Here is a 16,487-nt window from a genome sequence, read left to right on the forward strand (position 1 = left end):
CTCTGTATAGGATAGATCCGGTCTTCAATGTAGTATTCCATTCCGGTCACAACATTTCAAGAAAAATTTGAACTTTTCAGAGAAGGGCAATGAAAATAATTAGCAGATTAGAAATTAAATTCTATGAAGAAGTGGGAATGTTTACCCTTGGAAAAAAAAGGTGGAAGACATAGCAATCTTAAAATACAAGACAAGATTTTCACAGAAAAAACTGAAGACCCATTTTCTATCATTCTAGAATGCAGGATACGGCATAATATACTGTATCTATGTTACAGGATGGCAGATTCCAGCTGAATTGGGTGGGGGAGCCAAACCTTTAACAATAAGAAAAATACAGTAGTGGAACCAATTATCCAGAGAGATGGTGGGCTCTCCCTCACCGGATGTGTTTAAGCGGAGACTAGGCATCTTTCTGTCAGTGATGTTTTAATTTGGATTCCTGCAGGGAGTTAACCTAAATGGTCTCATTCATGATTCTGTACAAGCTTAAACCTATAATCAAAACTACAGTATACATACTCCTAGAATTTTGAGATTAGGACTTTGGAACAACTGTGTATTTTTCTAAGATGTTCTAGTCCTATAAAATGCTGGATCAACTATGAAATGGTTCAACAAAGCACCACTAAGGACAAAGTACGCACAGCTTGTTAATAATTTATCTTGTGCAAGTCCAATTTTCTAATAAGGTTTTTTTCAAGAATAAAATTAAAATTAGTAGCTTTAAGTTACAATTCCTAACACATTGTTTTGCAATAGAAACAACACCAAATTTAGTATGACTCACTTCTTATATGTTGCATGCTAATTGTTCACCTTTGTAAATACCAATTAACATTCATACTCATAACAGCTCCTCTCCCAGGCTTTAACACAACCCTTCAAGCCATTAGTGATTAAATTTGTTTTTAAAACCACATGCTCTATATCAAGGTTTATAACCCTGAAAATGTCTGGGTGACAAAGTTAGACAGATCTTATTAAATGCACAAAGTTTGTAATATGTTACCACTTCTTCCATAATGTATTTGTTAGCTTTTCATAGAAATTGTTGGATAACCCTGGAAAGAGAAAAGCTATGTTCTAAGGTTTCAGATGGATAAAAGTAGCCAATATAAATAAATCTGGATAACACAAATATCTATAAAACCAGTTTTTATCATGAGGACACTACTTAAAATTAAATACATGTTTTATACGTGTAGTATATACAAGTCCAATCATAGATTGAAATATCAGGTGACAGGTTATACTTTAGGGGTGACTAACTGAAATTGTGTCTATCATAAATCCCACTGCTCTCAATAGACAAACACCAATGGTAACTAAGTTGGGATCCAGCCTAAGGTTTTTTTCAGAATTCAGCCTTGTAATTCTAAAGTAGTCTAACCAACATGATGCCTTTCAGCCCCCCTTTCCAAAAATGGCTGGGAACACTAGGAACTGTATCTGACATTACCTGAAGTTGGGAAATGGTATTCTAAAGTGACTCAGTCCACAGTAATAAATTAATTTTGTATGTTAAAAAAGAAAAGAAAAAAAATTCAGATGATGACACTCCACTCCACTAGTTCAAATGAAGGAAATATCTGAATAACGTTAAGAACTAAAAAGGCAACTTTCGTTCATTTGAGTTGCAGTATGAAACTATAAAAAAGCCAGCTATGAAATTCAAATGCAGACAAGCCAATTAGATGAATTCTTGGACTGGACTTCTTGGACTCAAGACCACTTTTGACTTTACATAATAACAACACTGGCTTCAGTTACATCAATGTTTACATCATTGTATGTTCAAAGGGTAAAGTACAGGACTGTGTTCCTAAATGGGCAGGAGACTCATCAGGGACTACAGCTGGTTTGGGATGTATAATTCCATTTCTATGAATTTCAGAACATGTGCCTATTTGTACAATGCCATCTAGCTACTAAGGAAAATGAAAAAAGAAATGTTGTTTACTCTATTGTACATTTTCTTCACTAAGATTTAAAATGGATTGTGTGTCTGCCTTTCATTTACTGGTATAACACCAACAGCAAGCACAGTTGTTGCCAAAATTTACCTTGGTCTCAGTATTACAAAACAGAAAGAAGATACAGTAGCTTCATTTTGACAATGCACCACCGCTGCAGAGAAAAAAGAACTGATGGAAAAGTGCTCAACAAGTGAATGTTTTTCTGCAGCTGTGTTTTTATATTTATTTTTAGTTGATTTTTTAACAATTATACATATTTTTATTTATTTTAAAGTTGTAGGCCACCCAGAGTCATGTATGTGAGATGGGTGACCATATAAATCAAACAAATAAATAAATATCTTTAGAGATGTTTTATTGGTTGGGAAGAAGAGACATGAAAATAAATGATCACTTCCATTCTCTACACCAGTGGTCCTCAATCGTGGCAGCTTGAAGATGTGTGGACTTCAACTCCCAGAATTCCCCAGCCAACATGGCTGGCTGGGGAATTCTGGGAGTTGAAGTCCACACATCTTCAAGTTGCCAAGGTTGAGGAACACTGCTCTACACTATACTGAAATGCATGCTAATCTCAAGGAACTCCATTCCAATCTTCCCATTAACCATTTGGTTTTGATTTTAAAATGACAAGCCTTACCAACTGTAGGTGCATGGTGGCTATCGTGCTTTTTCCTTGAAAGCATTAGGAATCTATACCTCCACAGACAGACTCACAGCAAGCATATCTTACGGTATTCGACCTACACCAAGAGACTGGCAGCCTCTAGCTGCTTTCTCAGAGAGCATACAATGGGCACTCTTCATGTTCGTTATAGCTTGTGCCCAGGAAAAGAGAACTGAGGGAGACAGAAGGAGCAATTCAGGATAACCAATTCCATCCTGTCTGGTATTATTCCTTCCTAATAGCGATACGCCAAACTAAATAAAAGGAATTTTTGAGCTGCAGTTTCAGTTCCGAGGAATCTGAATTACTTAAAAATGGGGGAAGGCGTATGATGCCTGAGATAATTTATTATTTTTAACACAGAAAATGCTTCACAGTCTTCTTTCTCCAGGGTATCACTGTTATTAGGAAGACAGAAGAGGCCTACTCAGGATGCCAGTTTTGAGGCACAATCTTAGACACACTTAACTGAGAGTGATCTTCATTGAACATAATGAGATTTAATTTCAAGTAAATATACGTAGGATTGCATATCAGGGCTTTCTTCTTCTTTAAAGATTATTAGATTTTCACCACAGGGGGAGAAAAAGCACTTCTGGGATTTCCCTCAGAGGTGTCGAAAAGCCCTTTATCTTCACAACAAGGCTCTAATGGAGTTCTGAAACCACAAAATATTAGGCTGTTCTGCGTTTTCTTCCTCAAAAATACTCACATGAGGGCAAGGAACAGGAAGCACACCAGTACCTTAATTGTGTCCTGGAGTTTGCTGTGAGTGGGTGAAAAAGGAAATCCAAGCATTCACCCATCAAGTAGCGCTTCCTTATTTCCCTGTATTTTCTCTAAAGTTCAGCGTCACGGGCTAGAATAGAAAACTAAATCTCCCAGTAGGGAAACCACCTCTCTTCTCCCAAATTCACACCAATCTGTTATGGACTATCACCGGCCAACAATGATGAGGAAAATATTTTTTGACTTTCCTCAGAGAGACATCTTTCGCGTCGATAGCCGGCTAGAAAGAAAGAGCTTAAATCCGTTCCTGCCGCCCCACGCTGGCTTCCCCTCTCTCTTGTCTGAAAGTTTCTTTTCCCAGACTTCCCACGTAATCTGCCGCCATTAGGTTTCCTCTTTCGTCCCTTTCCGCACCGCCCATTTAGGAAAGTGGGTACCTCAATATCCACAGGGTCTCGGCTAAGCAAGCGATGCATAGTCCCCCCTTTTTTTTTTTGCCGCTCCAAGAAACGCTGAGCAATCGAAAGCGAAAGGACACACTGGCCAACGCAGCCACGTCAGCATGGGTGGACAGTATTTGTGTATATTAGGGTGTGTGTGCATGCGCGCGTTGCTTTAATTTCAAGGCTGCTAGAAATGCTGTTTCCTTGTCTTTGCGCCTTGGATTGGGGAATGCAAAGGGCAGCGCTTCGTTCAGTAGCCCTGCCTTGCTATCTACATCAGCCGAGTTTTAATTTGATTCAAGGGTCGCCTAGTCGGCAGCTCGGCAACCTTTTTGGAATGCCAGGGATAGGTGAAGGTAGCATGCTTGCATCAGAGCACGTGCGAAACCCTCGCATCTTTTCGCAGTGTAACCAGGCTGGGACTCCAGATTTCTTCCTCATTTGCGTCTCCTTCGTCTTCTTAAATAAAGGAATAATCTATCTTTTAATGCTTTTATATCTCAGGACAAGAGAACGACAAACGACATATAATCCATTATTATTATAAAATCATAGTGAAAACGGGAAAAATAGACAAATAAAATTGATTAGGCACATTAAACACAAGAACTGTAATAATCAAGTATTCCGCAGACGTCACTTTTCAAGTGGCGGGAGGAGGGAGAGGATTTGGCAAGTGATTGGATTGCTAAATAACGACAGCCGAGGCCGTGCACGTTGGAGATTAGGAAAAAGCAGAGTTGGTCTAGATCCAAAGCAATCAACGTGGAGCCTCCCAGTATTGTTCATCTCTATTTCGGGTACCAGCTTTGCATGTTGCTCTGTCTGTAATCACTGCACCATGATAGGAGACAATTCTTAGCTGGTCAATGGCCAAAGGCTTTGCCTGTTGGATTTCTGTATGTCAGAAGGTATTCTGCTTAGACTGCAAAAGGGGGGTCCCCAAAGGAGGGAAGGAGGACTGCTCGAGGCTGATCCCCAGCCCAGAGAGGAGGTTAGCTATGGGTCCCCAGGATGCCATGCAAGGAGAAGCCCAGAGAAGACTCCCACTCTGAGGAAAAGAAGCTCCAGGGTCAGGAGAAAACTAATTTCAGAGCAAGGTGTTTGGATGGGAGAAGGAGACCAAATGCCTGGCCACCATGAATGCAGCAAGCCACTTTCCTTACCTTGACAGTGTTGTTGCTGGAGGAATAGCAAAACATCCAGTCCACGTTGATGCTGTCATTCTCCACAATATCCTGGGGGAGGAAAAAGAGGGAGTTCAAGCCCTGGCTTGGCTGATCCCCCACCTGGGAGTCCTCTGCCACCTCCTTGCTGCAGCCTTGCAGGGGGAAAAGAAGTCAAGGGAGCTGTGCCCCTTCCCCTGGGACAGCTGCCCTCACCTGCAAACTCTCAGACAGTATTATTCATGATGCAAATGTTGGGTGGGCCAATACAGACTCCTGTGAATCACGTTGGATGTCCCACATCTGCAGGGCAGAGACACCATTGGCCCCCAGCCATGTGAGCAAGTATGGACCAGCAGAGTGGGTGGGAGGGAGGGGAAGCCAAGTGGGGGAAGCACTGTCTATGGACTTTGCCTCCTGTCTCCCAGCACTCCCTACTGCGGGGGCTATCACCCTCACATTAACCAAGGAGTACTAGAGGTCCATGTTTAATGGCCCCACCTTTTCCTGGAAGACAACAATTGAACTGATTGAATTGAATTGAATTGAGTGGAGGGGTAAAGCAGGCCTTTGCTTGGTCTCCAACTGGACCTAAGGGTGGGGGAAAGATAAAGGAACTTTACTCAGAAGAGTCTCCTGTTCTCAAAAATCTGGTATTTGCCATGTGCCCTCATGAGGGAGTTGTAACAATACAGTATATTGTTTCTGGGGCTTTAGGTGATTCAGTCTTGTTTTGTTTTACTTTTAACTGTAAGCTGCCAGAGTCATTGGGAGTCAGGCGGCCTATAAATTGTATAAATAATTAAATAAATAAAGTTGCTGGGGGAAATCAAAGCTGGCTATCTCCAGCAGTTATTCCTGGCCATCCAGGGCTACTCATTGCCTAGCTGGCCAGATCACCATACTTCCTAGCCACCTGCCTTCCATTCATTCCCCATCCCCTCCTGGAGAGCAACTTTGCTCCTTGATTCATGCACCTGAACATTAGGAAGCTGGAAACCCTAAATGTGGTGTTTCCATATGGGAACCCCCAGTGCCACAATTATCAGGGTGCTGAATATGCCTGCAAGCACACACCACATTGTAGAGTGACCCTGTCTCCCAGCCAGAATCATGCATACACATCCTGAAAGGGCATAGCTTGGCAGATCTGGGGAGGACAGTTGGATGTCACGCACACAGCAAATTTCCTATTGGGCCTTGCAGAGGAGGGGGCGTCATGGGGGTGAGCCAACTTCCCTTCCCTGAGAGGAAGGAAGGCAGGGCTGGAAGAGAACAAGCTGGAGAAAGGCAGTGCTGAGCATCAGGAGAGGTGACCAGAAAAGGAAGTTAGGGAACTTCCAAAGATCTCCTAGGGCAAACAGAGCCTCTTTTTTGAAGGTGGGTGCCCTCCCCTTGTTTTTACTTCAGCAGCAAGAGAATGACTCTTCTGCATCCAAAAGCACCCAATTTTATCATAGGAAAGGTCATCCATGTCAAAACGGAGGTTATCAAGGGGCAGCTACCCATTCATCCAATGGATGGGCCACAGCTAGTCCATCTGCTTACTGATCCTACATAGTGTCCAACTATCTATGGGGAGAGGGGGCAGGGTTTGAGTTACAGAGCTAATCAGTCTCCCCACCAGCTGCAGTAGTTCTCCAGCACCCTGCCCAGAGATATCTGCCCCAAATGTTCAGAGGGAGGAAAATTCATACCGCTGGGGCACCACCAAGACGACTGGGCCCTGGATGAATCCAGATGGGTGTCCTCCCAGGCCACCACATGCAATAAACTTTTAGCCAAAGATCACAGCTCCCTGGATGCAACTTACATGGAAGATATTCATCCAGAAAGGCAGAGCCCAAACCATGTAGGGAGTTACTGTGGAGTAACGGGCACTGGGAGCTGGATCAGCTTGACCAGAATTGATGTTGCATGTTCCTGTTGCAAAGCCCCAAGAGAAACCCTGCCACCTCAATTTCTGAGTGTTTTCCCCATGAGGTACACATTAGCCTCATCTAAAGGGAGGTCAGCAACATGTGGATAACAGTGGCCACTCCAAGAATAGATGCTGTTTGTTTGTTTGTAGTGTGTTTCCTGAGCTGGTCTACCTCAAAGAGCTGACACCAAGGGTTGGAATTCATTCTTGAGGGAAGGCTGTTGAGGTGTTAGGGATTTTGGAGAGCTCTGGAGGAAGCAGATTATCTTTCCCAGCAGGAGAGACTCAGTACCACTAACCTGGCCCAATCACATGGGAGAAAAACCAGGTCTTCAATGCTCTGTGCAAGTTTTGTAGGGTTGAGAATGCTGGCAGATTTCTTTTCTCCTTTTTCTTAAGATCTCCAATTGCCTTCTTCCACACCATCCACATGCAGGATGCATCTCATTCCCTGTGGCTGTGTGGTAGGTGTGAGAAATACGAGGTGGAGTTCCTAGAGCAGCTCCATCTTAAGCCCACTCTAGCACTCCGTTTCTCTGCTGGCAGTAAGAAGAGATGACTAAACTGCCCTTTAACCTCTCTTATTTGTGTGATTTGCTAAGGCTCAAACTATGAGGCCACTCTAGCCCCATGTAATAGTTTATTGTGCAAGAGAGCATAGATCCTGGGTTTGCTAAGACTCCAGACTATGCTAAAATCAGGTTGAGTTGTGTGTGCTTGGTTCAGTTTCTTGTGGGAATCTGCCACTGGCTGCATTCATCCAACATCCTTGATTTGGTGACTGAATTTATCAGTTATCTAGCTAGGTTCACAGAAGACACTAAACCACATGCAAATCAAATGGAGGGGTGGGAGGAGGGTCCCATATTATGCCACCAAGCAAAGGCTAAATAGTAAGTAAGTCTAGCCTGCTGCCTTCCAGAACTTTCTGCCTGACTTTGCACCTGGAAAGAGAATCCAGGTCTTTGGCCCACTGGGCAGCTCCAGTTATAAAAAGAAAGGGGTGGCTCCCCACCCACTGGCACTTGGGCTTTTTCACCAAAGTGATCTGCCTGTGATCCACAACCCCAGGATGTGCAGCTTTTTGCCCAGCCCTGGCTGGACCCCACTGCGGATCTGAGCCATTGGGCTATCGTGCACTGTAGAAGCCCTGGGTCTTAATTGTTCTAGGAAAGAATTCCTAGAAATTGACTGGATTATTGATTACACTCCTATCCAGTCATTCTACCAGAGAGATCAAGAAATAACATATGGGGCCCCTCCCTTTTCTCCTGTCCCCTTACTTTGCAATCAACTCTGTGAGGTGATTTAAAATGAAAACCAATAAGCAAATGGAAATTGGGTCCAGAATTTAATGCAGTAAAGCTGATAATAACAATTGTGACTTAACAGGAAAATTCCTGATTTGGACTGAGGAAATTTGGCTTTATACTCCACATGTGCTTAACTTTAGGAGTCTTTATAAATATTAAAAATACATTCTGAGAACTCAGAAGTGGATTTACTTAATCTTTTATAATAATTTTCATGTAACTAGTACTCTGATTCTACAGGAAATTAAATGTTAATTTGTGGTTAACTTCAAATTACTAAAATAAAGATATACAAGGATAAATATATACATAGAAATATAAATTGTAAAATACTTTGTACTGTATTATTTATACCTTAAGAATACAATACCAACAGAAACATATTGTTCTTGTTTTGGGAAATGACAATGAGCATAGACTTGTTTCATAAATGAACAAAAACAAAATAAATTGATGTCCAAATCCAATTTAATGCTTACCTTAGCATATCCATGTTATATTACAAGAAACTTTTGAGCAGACTCAAAACCAGATATGTTGTTGTTAGGCGTTTTCAGCAGCTTTCAGCATGCATATCTTTTTCAGTTTTCACAACCTCACTGACCCTGACTAACTACCCCAAACCCACCTCCATTCATTGGAAAACAGAAACAGGTGGACTTCTGGGTAAGGAATGGCAAGCTAGCGTGTCTCTGAATGAGCAGAGACAGCGATGCAGCCACAACCAAAGGACTGGTGAGTAGACCGGTCCCATGGAAACTCTCCAGATAAAGATAGATCATCCACCTGTGCTCTGAACAGCTGTTCCTCATGAGGAGACCACAGGATAGCGGTTTCCCATGGGTTTGAGCAAAGGGACAAAGGGAAACCATCATGCTCTCAACCACAGTGGAGCCTTTTAAAGGACACTGGGTTTGCTAACCTCACTTTCTAATCACTTTCAGTAATTACCTATTTAACTATCTTAAGGCTATTAGAAATCTTCAAAATGACAAGTTTGCAAAGCCACCTGGTGAGTTTACCTTCATTCCAAAATAAAAGAAAAATTAACTATAAGCTTAAGAATTTTTAAAAATTGAAACGGCAAAAAGCTAAATAAGACTTTAATCCAAGAAAGTTATAAACAAATTAAGGGATCAGACAAATTTGGAACATTAGGACTTTTGCTATAAGATTTTGGAAATAATTATATAAATAAACAGCACCTTCTTGAGAATTAAATTGTTTAGCCTACCAAGTCATAACAGAAATTTGAAAGTTTATGATTTCAGAAATTAGACACTAGAGAGGACTAAAGATTCCAGGCATAAAAGGAAAAAAAGAGAGATGGGCTTGCTTTTTATCTTTGGTTAGCACTGAGACAAAATGACAGAAAATGGTATGACATTTGAAATACTCCAGGAGATATTTGAAGAATGGGGACAAAAACTGGCAGCTACAATGTCAGCAATGATGTCTGCTTTTGTGGCTAAACTATGTCCAAAAGATGTTAAAGAAGAAATGACAGATGTGAAAGAGAATATCTTGGAAGATCTACAAGATAAAGAGCTGAAACAAACCTTATCTGCAGAGATGAAATCATGATGCAGAAATATTAGAATATAAAGAAATTGTTGAAATACTGGAAAAAAATTTTAAAAAGTAGATTATAAAACAGAGATGACAGTTGGAAATACAAATGATAAGCCAAGAAAATGACCTGGATAATGACTCCTTACTGGATTTACAAAACAGGTTTGCTAAAGCCCCAAAGAAGCCTTTGAGATGGGGAAAAGAAAAATTGAAGAGAGATCAAATCCTATGACAACATCTGAATGAATTAAAGATCAAGATTGCTAGAAGCAAAAGGAAGGAGTACAAACTTGGTTTGTTTGACCAAAGTTAAACTAAGACATGTTTGTATAGAATTCTGAGAACCTTTATGGACTTTTTGCTGACCCCAGGACTGAAATGTTAATGATTTATGAATTTGTGTATGGATGAGGGATGGGTTATGGGAAGAAGAAATACTTGCATGTAACCTTATAAGGGGTGAAAAATTACTAAGTTTGTTTGTATTTGTGATGAAGATTAGAAGTCACTTCTTTAAATACTTTTTTTTCTTTTTCTTATTTTTTCCTCTTTCTCCTTTTTTTTTCTTTTCTCCTACACTTTCTATTCTCTCTTTATTTTTCTTTTCTTTTCTGAGTTTGTTTGTTTGTTTGTTTATTAAATTTGTATGCCGCCCATCTCCCCCAGAAGGGTACTCTGGGCGGCTCACAATTAAAGTAAAACCCAAAAACAGTTAAAAATATAAATACATTAATTAGTTAAAAAGTCAGACTGTATATAAAGATTGTTTAGTTTGCATTGTCTTGTATTACTGTTTTTTTTAAAAATCAATAAAAATTATTTTTAAAAAAAGGAAAAGAGAAACAGGCAGGCTACACTGCCCTCATTTCCATTATCTTAGGGAAACCAGGTGCCCTACATTGTCTCTCATTTCTTTCACTTCTGTTAATGAGATTGCTACCAAACTTCTATCACAAAATTCAACAGCAGTTGGATTATTACAACATTTACTACAGTATAGGTGGTTGTCTCTGAAGAGTATTTGAAGGTATTAGTTAATCTAGAACAGTGTTTCTCAACTGCAGCAACTTTAAGATGTGTGGACTTCAACAATTGTAGTGAGCTGCCCAGAGTTGTGTTTTAAGATGGTCAGCCATGCAAATCTTTAAAAGCATAAATGAATACAGTAAGTAGCTTGAGTCCGAGATACCTTAAGGACCGTTCTTTTCCAAATCATCTTCCCTTCTCCCACAGACAGAAAGAGAAACTGTTTTCTATGGCCTCTCTAAGATGTAAATATCTAGGATGGCATGAAACAAAAATTACCTTTCCCATGTTGGAAACTTCATCTAGAAAATACAGTGGCTTGCTCTTAGTCATGAATATTGGCTCTCTCCTCTGTGTTACAGTCAAGAAGAAATAGTGGAGACCACCTTCATTTTGCTGAGACATCAAGTAAATTCTTTTCTCTCTACTGTTCTCTCGGCCCTAAAGGATGGGATGTGGCTCCCAAGTGAGTCCCTCACTTTTTTTCTTTTATTAATTGAATACAAAGAGCCAGCAGAAAGATAAAGTAAACAATACAGAAAGTTATCAAGAAAGAAAATGAAACAAAACTAAATCAAAAATATGCAGGGCATTTATTCACAAATACATGTACATAATTGTTCTAGGTAGGCATTAAAAAGGGGGGGAAGCCATGGTTAATGTCTTCCCTTGCTGTTTCTCAGTAATGTTTTATATTGGCAGTTTTATTATATACAGAGGTGTTTTATGTTGGATTATAGTAGCTGAGCCTGTCTTCTTGGTTAATTTAATGACATTGGATGCTTAAGCATTCTAAAATGGTTGGGGTTTTGGAACAGATGAGTAGATTTATTTTTAATGATTAAATAAATAAATATCCCAGGTCTTTACCAGACACACCTCCAGGGTAAACTTTCAGGTGATGTTGAAATGAAGAGAGGGACACAAATCTGCCAGCTCTTAATGTAAAGTATGTTTCATTCATGGAAGGAAAATTCTCATCTGTCTGTCCTCAAACATGGCCACTTTGATAGGCAAACTATAAGTGCCTCATATTACTGGCATCAAGAAGAGGAGGCTTTTGACATGCCTTTACAATGAATCTGACAATACAAAAGTTTTATGTCTCCACATCTCTCCCTCCTCCTCTTTGCTATAAATTGTATATATATTATCAAAGAGGCTTCTGTCATTCTGATGTGCTTCTCCTTGGCTTCCAACTTGCACACACCATCCCTTTTAAGAATCTGTGATACTGTGAGACCTGACTGAGTGATAATGCCATCACTTTTGATGCACAGTCATATTTACAACAGCATGTAATGTGCAGGGCACAAATTTAATTGGACAGGCATTATCCAATCACCCATTAAACATGCTAGTATATGCACTCATTCCCTATCTGATCATTTTGCACCTCAAATCAGAACTAAGGCATTTTCATCATAATCATCTCTGTAAGCTTGCTTCTTCTTTGTCCCAGATCAGTAGGTGCTCTACCTCTGAAAGTTTCACCATCATGTGAGGAAAGCACAAGTGAATTTTTTCATACAGTCTGGGAATCTGCCCATTCATTTTCTTTTTCACTTTTGGTCTCCTCTCCATCAACTTTAACATTTCCAGGCCTTATGGGATGTTATATATACAGTAATCTATTACTTTCATAATATCTTACTGATTCATTTTAAAACTTCCAGAGAAATCAGACTATTCTGTGCTCCACCCTGTGAAGAAAGTTAAGAGGATGGTAACTGATCTAGATCGCATTGGAAGATCTGCCTGTATCTAAGTAAGAATCTAAGACAGTTTTTTCACATTGCCTAAACCATTGTGTGCTTTCTCATGGTTAACTGTGAGAAACAAATAGTGGTTAAGATTCCTAATGGCAGGGAAATTCTAATTTCCTTCTGACCTTATTTATTGTACAGACTTCAAAGGGGCACAAGTGCATGAAGAAAACTTTGGCTGAGCTGCCATGTGTATCCTTACACGTGCTTACTCTGAACAAGTAGAGGCCTGGATGAGAGAGAGAGAGAGAGAGAGAGACTATAGAGTGACCCGTCGATTTTGCTTCACCCATGATTGCTATATGCTCTCCACCCAAGACATTTAGCAATGAGAGTATATGGCTTTTGAATTAAAATATTTTCAGTAGCCATGTTGTGGCCACAATATGAAACTGCCTCTGATTTAAATATCTGTTCTCTTCTGGACCCACATGGACTGGTTTCTTAACCATTTTAGTGCTTTTCTGCTTTTAAGGTTAAAAGCCACCCAGAATCCACCCTGATCTTTTTTACTGAGTCATTTCCCAGGAACTACTGCTAAACCCAAAGAAAATTTAATACCATAAATTAAGAATATGTTCCTGTTGGGTTCTTGGTATTCTGTGAGCTTTTTTTTTTCTTGCAGATGTTTCGTTCCTCTCAGTGCTCCGGCATAAGGAAGTGAGATTTGTTGGCTGCTTATATATAGCAGATTGTCCTATCAGCCTTGTGTGGGTTTGGCCAGGATGTGTGGATTGATGGTAGTTTCTTTTTTGATTAGCCTGCTATTGTCTGGTGTTTATTATGGTGATTCAGTGATGGTAACTGCTTATCTGGTAAATAAGTATGTAATAAGGAACATTGTACTTTGTGTTGTTTGACCTTTTCTTTGAGCTTTGATTTTTTTTTTCTTTTGAATGCTTTATAAATGAAGTTTATTTCTGTTGATGCCTATGTCAAGTGCCAAATTTCTAGGAATTATTTTGCATTCTTAGACTTAGCTTGATCTGAGATGTGTACAGCTTTCCCGTTGAAAATGTAGTGGAGCTTGTCTCTGTGCTGTAAAATTAATAAATTTTCACTATGTTGATGTTCGTGGATGTGTTCTGCTAATCCTGTTTGTCCTGTATAGAGGTTTTTGCAGTCCTTACATGGTATGTTGTAAATAACTCCTGCTATATCAGACCAGGAAATCAAGTCTGAGTCTTTTGTGCAGCCATCTGATGGCTGCTGGGCAGCTGCACAAGTGTGAAGCTAAGAAGGAACACTAGTTATATGTGAGGGAGTACTGTTGCTTCCAGATGTTGTATCAGTGTTTCTGCTATGAGTCCTTCTGTTATGAATCCATGGGTGTTCTCCTGATGTTTCTCTCTTTTTGGCACTATTTAGCTGTACATTGCCAACACCTCCATATGTATATTTCAAAAGTTGTGCCATGAAATAATGGACTGTGAGGTGAAGCTGAGTATCCACAGAAGAAATATAAATGTTTTATATAGTGTGAATTTGATTCACTCACTTTGCTAATGTATTCTGCCCATTTTTTTTTACTGTTGCTATAACCAGTTTAGTAGAATCAGACAGTAACGTATGTTTTTGTACCATTTAGCTTTCTTTCAAGAAATGTACTTTTTTTCTTTCCTTCCACTGTGGCATTTGTAGAAAGTTCCACAGATCAATGTGGAGGGGGAGCACATCGATATTTTCAATTCTCTGAGATGGTTGGTCACAGTATCCTGCTTGATATCATACCTTGTTAGTCTTATTCACAGGGCCACACAGACATCACTGCCATTTTGATTTTCAACATAGGATACACAATAATCAATTTATAGGTGCACATTTTTTCTCACTATTCACCTTCAGAGTGCTGAAAAGTTTAAAGTGCCTTTGATATTTTCAGAATTATTTCCTTAATTCAGAGAGGAATAGGAAGAATACAGTATCATATAGAATTACTGAAAATAAATGGCTACTGATCCTGGGGAGTATTATTATTATTTTCCATTAAGACAAACAATAAAAGCTTCAAGACACAAAGGAGACATAGCTTCATCCAGCACATAGTTATACTATGAGATTTGCTAACAGGAGAGATAAGGGTGGGGGGAGAATTTGACAGATTTATGGAGGTTATTCTTATGTTAATGGCTGCTAATCATGTGGTTTTCCTTCATTACCAGCACCAGAGGTTCACAATTCCAGTTGCTATTATGTAAGAGTAGTTGTTTGTGAGCTTCCCGGAAATGGGCAAAAATACAAGACTAGCTACATTTCTTCTTATGTCCTAATATGTCATTTCAGCTGGGCGTCCCCTCTTCCCCCCACATTTTTAAGATTGCCACATTTCTGGCAACACAGCAATATATACTGTAGAGCTAGGAGAGTTGCACCATTTGAAAGTTTGCCTAATATGCAGTTATGAAAAACACAGAACATATTTTTTTTAGGCGCCTACTGAAACCCATTAAGTGATGCTATTCAAAAGCACAATCTGGTGGGTGGCTCTTAAATGTAATCATGGTTTCCTCTGTCATAGAACAGCCAAGAAATAGCTTTCTTGCATTACGATTCTTCACCCAAAGGATAACACTAAGCAACCACTTTGAAAAAGTGATAAGGATCCAAAACATCCCAAAATTATACTGAACTATTGCCAAGTCAGTCCCCTCCTTTATTCTGAGCATCTCAATCAACATCAGTTGAGGTTTTCTTCTCAGTTCTTCAATATACTACAGACTATCTCTTTTCCACGACTATGAGCATACATTGTGAAACCACTCTTAATATATTTGTAAACTTAAGACAGTGCCTGTGAGAAGACCAAGTTCTTTAAGGCACTCTTAAAGTATAGCAGGGTCAGGATCATATGGACTTTGGGGGACAGTTATAGCAATGGAGAAGGATATTTTGGGCGTGGGAAGAAATGATTGGAGAAAGGTGGTCCCACAAATATCCAGCCCCTGTGCCACATAGATGACCACCAACACCTTGAATTGCAACCAGAAGCTTATTGGTAACCAGTTTAGCTCATGTAGCAGAAAGGTTACATGGATGTCCCAAAAAGGAGCCATAACAGAAATGTTTATAAAAGGTGAGGTCCTTGTGATGGGGGGGGGAGGGGGATTACACTGTTTGGGCAGATCTACATCCTGATCCTAAATCATTTATGGTTTTTGTTAATAGCAGATTCTCAGCTCTGTAGTAAATTGACAACCAAGGCAGTTCTTCCAACAATGGTATTATATGACAGGGGCAGTGCTCACCATGGAACAATCTTACTGCTGCATTTTACATTAGCTAAAGCTTCTGAACTCTTAGGTTAGTTAGTGAATCACAATCTGGCACCTTTTTCAGGCTAACTTTGGAAAGCAATTTTCTCAGAATTAGCCACAGGCAGGTTTGTGCAAACTTTAGTTATCTCCAAAGCCACTATCTACTCAGACACATCTGTATACACCAATCCGTGCTAAAAAGTCATGTAACTACAACAGAACAATGCCCTACCATCTTTTTGAAATAAAGATGTAAAAACATACATATAGGGGAAATGCATAAATGCATAGAGGATTTAATTCTGTATACATTTAGCTATTTCTCTCACAACAACTGAATTCTAAATTATGGCCACAGACTGAATCTTTTTAGACAGGTTTTCTTTTAGATTCAAACATTCAAGATAAAAGTTGAGAAGATAAACTGCTCTTCAAAGCATTCTTATAACAATCTTGCTATCCCTTTTCTGTCTAAGTAGGACCTTCATATGCACCATCTCCCTGAGTATTCAATGTCTGCCTTGAGATAACCTTCTTTCAGAAACTGAATAATCACACTGCCATTTCTGGCTATGAACATGTATTAGACAGTTCATGTGAAAAACTTTCCAATCTACTTTTAGACAAGAGTTCTAGCTCCACCATCACATG

The 16,487-nt window shown here is 39.7% G+C and overlaps 1 protein-coding gene across 2 annotated transcripts in view; it reads right to left on the minus strand.

Moving 5' to 3' along the window:
* Positions 1-3,961, minus strand: part of DPYD (dihydropyrimidine dehydrogenase) — a 578,647-nt gene extending 574,686 nt beyond the window's left edge. The window contains exon 1 of one of the 2 annotated variants that reach the window (XM_088153490.1): positions 3,813-3,921. Coding sequence is in view for 1 of the 2 variants with exons in the window: in XM_088153491.1 (XP_088009617.1) it covers positions 3,813-3,851 (39 nt within the window). In the remaining variant the exon portion in view is untranslated. Of the gene's footprint in view, positions 1-3,812 lie in introns of both variants that reach the window. The other variant, XM_088153491.1, reaches the window with a different exon arrangement.
* Between the last annotated feature and the right edge of the window lie 12,526 nt (positions 3,962-16,487).

This window comes from Python bivittatus, unplaced genomic scaffold, assembly GCF_059951505.1.
Source record: "Python bivittatus isolate LINGU-HERP-01145 unplaced genomic scaffold, Pbiv_v1 ctg000700_np1212, whole genome shotgun sequence".
NCBI lineage: Eukaryota > Metazoa > Chordata > Lepidosauria > Squamata > Pythonidae > Python > Python bivittatus.